Here is a 5,755-nt window from a genome sequence, read left to right as displayed (position 1 = left end):
GCATAAGCCAGTCCCTACAATGTTTTATGAGGTCCTGTGCAACCTGATTGCGCATTATCTTTCTGATCTAACCTCTTGATGCACTCTCCCTTTCTCACTGCTCATCATATTGACCTCCTCAGTGTTTCTTCAACACACCATGCATGTACTGCCTTAGGTCTTTGCTCAAGCTGTTTCCTTTGCCTACAACACTCTTGTCCAGATACCCACTTCGCTAACTCTCTCACCTCCTCCTAGTCTATGTTCAAATCTCTCCTCAATAGCCTTACCCTGATTATATATTTAATTCTGCAACCTGCACTCCTCTACCCTAAGTCCCAACCTCCTTACTCTGCTTCCCTCCACTTAACAGTTATCACTAACATGCTATATAGTTATAGCACTTAATGATCATACGTTGCTTATAACCATAATCTCCCCGGTAGAATGTCAGCTTCTCAGAGGCAAATACCTTTCTTTGCCTGTTGTTCACTGATATATATCAAGCAACTAAGTAAGCCCTGACAGAGCAGGCAATCAGTAAGAACTTGTTGAATGACTGAGTATGCACAATGTTGGGGATTAACTTCCACAGGAATTATATTAACCCCGATACATCAATGTACCCAATGTTCCCCCATCAGATCCCATTTCTGACCCTCAAGCACCCTTAGCATAAACCTTTGTGCTCATCAGGCTTCAAAAACCCCAAACCTAAAGCCTTCACATCTATTTACAACACAACATACTCATATACTCATCTAAACTCAAAAAATTTACTTTTACAAATTCATCTCAAATACCACCACCTTTTTAGGATTCTTGCCAAAAAAAAACACATTTAAACCAGAATCTGATCGTAAGGAAATAATCAGATAAATCCAGAATATGGCACATTCTACAATACAGCTTAATTTATGTGGACTCATTTAAATATCAAAATCAAAACATACACAAACACACACGATGAGGGGGAATATTCTGGATTAACAGAGCAATAACCAAATACAATGTATGATCGATGATTATGGTTGGAGGGTTGAAATTTTTTACAATAAAAAGTTGGGGAAAAAGTCTCAACACACACACTTTGTCGTTGTCTGCATTAGGAGTGGAACAAGACAGTGAAATACTCTAAAACTAGAAAATTATTTTTATAACAAGCCAAATTTAACTCTGAATTTTTCCAAACCAAAAAAATAACTAGTAAGAAATTTCCTCATCGCTGTCACCATTAACTTCGTGAAGTAGACTCAGGTGTCAGAGAAATCTAACTCATAAACCAGGTGCTGGTTACCATAACAGGATCTAATGTATCAGTACATGCCTTTCTTTACTGTCACAACCCAGCCAAGTGGGAACACACAAAGAAACAACCAGCTGTAACCAACCCTAGACTAACACAAAATTCTTGGTTCTTTCACTTTGTTACAAATTCTAGGTTATCCAACAAGCCTTGAAAGCATTTGCCTATTAATAACAGTGGGGTAAAATCACTTTTTAAGAACCTTCACACCACAAGCCCAAACATGTCTCTATTCCTCTACATACACCACCACAAGACAAGCTGGGTAAAGATGAATATTTATTCACTTTACAAAGAGAATGGTATTAAATTGCCATAAACAGCTCCATTTATAGACAAACTGTACATTACACCAGTAGCTGACTCAAACTTGCTTTCCCAAGATGTTTATATGGCTCCAGCTCTATTAGTTGAACACAGAAATCTCAGTTCTGCCACTGATATTAAAAAGACCCTCAGAGATAATGGTTCTGTTTTACATGTGCACAGGTGGGAAACAATAAATCCATTTGCTCAGCTCTTCATTAGAGGTGAGCTTCCATCTGCATGACCCCTAGTGAGCACTAAGCAAATACTAGCTCATTCTTTTTAAAAAAAGAAAGTTTTACTGATAATTTGAAAAGGCTTTTTTGATAGCACACCAAAATACTTATTTATGCATACATAAAAAATCTTGAGTCAGACTTATTATTTTAAAGGTAAACAGATACCCTAACGCTGCCAAGAGTAGGTAATGAGAAGGAAGGAAAACATTAAATTACTGAATTATAAAAATATTTTCTTTGGAAAAAAATTCCAACAAGGTTATCATTAATATCTAAAACCAAAGAGAAAAAATAAACAATTGTTCTCTGATCCATTAGTATTTTTAAATAAAAATGAAAACCTCTTCAAAAGCAGCTATAACTGAATTTTTTAAAAAGTTGCAGGTAATGAGCCTTCTAAATCCATACACTGATTCTGTACAGGCAATCTTCAGTCAAGAAAAATCCTTAATATGGCTAACTCTTTAGTTCTTTAATTACCATAATTTTTTCGTTTTGTTTTAAAAAAATATTTCACATAACAGCTTAAAAAATAAGTGGTTATTTTGGGGAAGCACTTCAAATATTCTGAGTCAAGTCAGATTACCACGGTTAAAAGACAAGCTAGGGATACTGGTGATTTTTTTTTAAAAATCACAATTATTTTCACTCCAATTTTTAGTGATCCCATCATATTTTATGAAAATGTACCAAATTAAATATACCAAATTAAAAAAATCTTCACTAGTGCTGCTGCTTTGTATCTGGATTTGATGAAAGATACCAACCTGAGATAAGAGCTGACTCCTTCACAACAGTCCAGTTCTTGACCCCTATGGGAAAAGTCTTTATCTTCACTCAATTCTCGATATAACCAATCATACCAAGATATTATATTATAAAAATATACCATATATTGGACACTCATGTCAGTACATTGCAGAAAATGTGTCTATTTACTGTGTAAAGTTTATTAACATTTGAATGAAACATTCTTATTTACACAGTTAAGTCTGAGGCGCTCAGGACAGCAAGGTGGCGTGGGAACCACGGCGATGAATCTGGAAATGTACAGCGGTCCTCGGCATCCTGGCACAGAGACAGCCCTCCCCAGGAGAACTCGGCACCATTGGTCAGGGTGAGCCAGAGTTTACACAGTTTGACTGGCTTGCTTTCCTGTCTTCATTCTTCTTCACTTTCATTTTCAGGATCTAAATCAGAATCTCCATTTAATTCTTTTTCACTTGCCACCTCTCTGTCCTCACCATTTTCTTCATCTTTTTCTTCAGGATCTTCATCTTCCTCTTCATTCTCTTCATCAACTTCCTCCTCTTTTTCACTTTCTTTCTCTTCTTCATCTTCATCCCAGTTATCCTAGTAGAAACATCAAGCAAGGAAAGCATTTATGAAAACCTCAGTCTTACACAGTATGAGGACATAAAGGCTGATTACGTACTAGGAAACAGATTACTCACATCAGAATCCTTATCTGCTATTTCATCGTCAGACTCCTCTTCAGAAGATTCTGTAGGGAGAAAACAGCCTTAATTTTGTGAACAAAACAGAGGGCATAGCTCTGGAAACTAAACAGAACCAGATTCCTGAATTTACTTTTAGAAATACATTCAGCAAACATCCATCCAAGACATAACATTAAGTTAATATTCTTCCCTGCATCAAGATCTCATTGGGGCAGACTAAGTACCAAAACACTTAAACCATCTTAAAATACTAAGCTATTTCTGGGCTACCAAATCGCCCCAGTTGACAAGGACAAAATCTACATTAAAAAGCTATCTTATATATGTAGAAGAAATGGAAGAATTAGCATTGTTTTTAAGCCACAGTGAAAGTACCAATTACAGAAATATTAGCAACTGATACATTAGATGTATGGTTGTGGGGAACAAAACATTCAAATGCTAAAAAAAAAGTAACAGATTATTTTCTCAGCACGATGGGAAATATATTTTACAATGGAGAGGAAAAGGCTGCCAGCAATCTTAGCATCATTCATGGAAAAACAAGCACAATATGGTTCTTGATGTGACGCAATGTGAAAACCCATCAATCAGCATTAATGCAACCCCCACAAAAACGTATGACTTAAAATCTAATCAATCCTTCAGACCTCATGTTCGGTTTAAAGGAATTATAGAGTTTAGAGGAACAAACAAAATGAAACCAAAAGGAAACAAGTCCACAATCACAAGGTGGGACATGTAAGGAATAAACTGCCCAGGCTCTTCAGCAAGTCCATATCATGAAAGGGGCAGTTCTTAAAGACTGAAAAGAGACCTTAGAAATAGAGCAACCAGATTCAACACCATGATTCAAGACTAGACCACAGCATGAACAAACCAGCTTTAAAGGACATTTCAGGGATAACTGGGGAAAGATGAAGGTGAATTGGGCACTGGATAAAACTAAGGAATTAATTTTGTAGGTGCTAATATTATCCAATATTATAGCACAGTGCTCCTATTTTTTAAGATACTCTTTCTTCCCATATGTATTTTTTCTTAATAAATCATTATATACAGATGAAGTCCTCTTGCATGCCCATGTCCATGAGCCCATTTCCCTAAAAGAAACCACTATCCTGAATTTATCATTCCCATGTATGCTGTTAAACAATTATAATGCACATAGGTACCCATGAATTACACATGTACGTATTCATGAAAAACATACATAGTAGTCCTCCTTATGTACTTTCGCCTTCCATGCCTTCAACTGGAAAATTTCAGAAACCAAGGCATCATACATTTTAAATTGCACACCGTTCTAAGTAGCATGATGAAATCTCACACTGTGCATATGATCATCCCTTTGCCCAGTGTCTCTGAGCTGTCTACACTACCTGCTCACTAGTTGCTTAGGAGCTATCTCAGTGATCAAATTAACTGTTGCAATATCACGGTGCTTGTGCTCAAGCCACCCTTAATAATACCTTACCAATAACTTAATTATTAGTTATAGCTGTTAATCTCTTGCTGTGCCTAATTTAGAAATTAAACTTTTATCACAGGTATGTATGTATAGGAAAAACCACAGTACATTACCTGGGGTTCAGTACTATCTGGGGTTATAGGCATCCACTGGGGGTCTTGGAATGTATCCCCCATAGGTAAGGGGAAACTACTATACTATTGTTTTGTGGGTTTTCAAATGTTTTAGATGTGTGCACACACCTATACAATTATATGGTACTATATAGAAGATACCATTTTGTGACTTGATTTTGTAATCATACTTATCATTGTTGATAACTTACATCTCTACTTCATGCACTCTCACTAATATAGTGTTATGCTGAAGGAATAAATGATTATAAATAGTGCTTCCACTAATTAAGAATCATGTTGAAACATCTGTACCCCCATAACATGCTGAAATAAAAAAATAAAAAAAAACATGTTGTTTATAAGTAATCTTTTAAATTATGAACAAGACTGCAATGAACACACTTATACAATTCTCCTTGCATACACATTTTAAACCATGTTCTTGAGCTTTTTAGTCTTAACTCCTTTTACATTCTTAAAAAATTGAGGGCCCCAAAAGCTTCTGTTTATGTGGGGCAAGTCCATCAGTATTTATCACTTTAAAAATTAAAATTTTTTAATTTAAAAATATTTAATTCATTTACAAATGCCAACCCACTATATGTTAACATGAATAACATGTTTTAATGAAAAATGATATTTCTCCCACCCCCCAAAAAATTTACTAGGTGGCACTGTTTTACATTTTTACATACTTCTCGTATTTGCTTCTACATTCTATATTTTGGATATGTTGATTTATTTGAACTATATGAAGAAAATCCAGCCTCGCAGAGATGATTGATTGAAAAATGGAGAACATCATGGACCCCTGAAAAGGTTGTGGGAATCCCCACAGGTGCTCTGGCCACACTTCAGTAAGTGCCAGTCATTAGAGT

The 5,755-nt window shown here is 35.7% G+C and overlaps 1 protein-coding gene across 1 annotated transcript in view; it reads right to left on the bottom strand.

The window, feature by feature from the left end:
- Positions 1 to 1,546: 1,546 nt before the first annotated feature.
- Positions 1,547 to 5,755, bottom strand: part of WDR43 (WD repeat domain 43) — a 44,035-nt gene continuing 39,826 nt past the window's right edge. Inside the window, exons 17-18 of the mRNA XM_012652552.1 lie at positions 3,285 to 3,334; positions 1,547 to 3,183 (exon numbers count right to left, since the gene is read on the bottom strand). Coding sequence (XP_012508006.1) covers positions 2,992 to 3,183; positions 3,285 to 3,334 — 242 coding nt within the window. The 3' untranslated portion in view covers positions 1,547 to 2,991. The remainder of the gene's footprint in view (positions 3,184 to 3,284; positions 3,335 to 5,755) is intronic.

This window comes from Propithecus coquereli, unplaced genomic scaffold, assembly GCF_000956105.1.
Source record: "Propithecus coquereli isolate 6110/MARCELLA unplaced genomic scaffold, Pcoq_1.0 Scaffold39, whole genome shotgun sequence".
NCBI classification, from domain to species: domain Eukaryota; kingdom Metazoa; phylum Chordata; class Mammalia; order Primates; family Indriidae; genus Propithecus; species Propithecus coquereli.
This window is presented reverse-complemented; position numbering and strand designations above follow the sequence as displayed.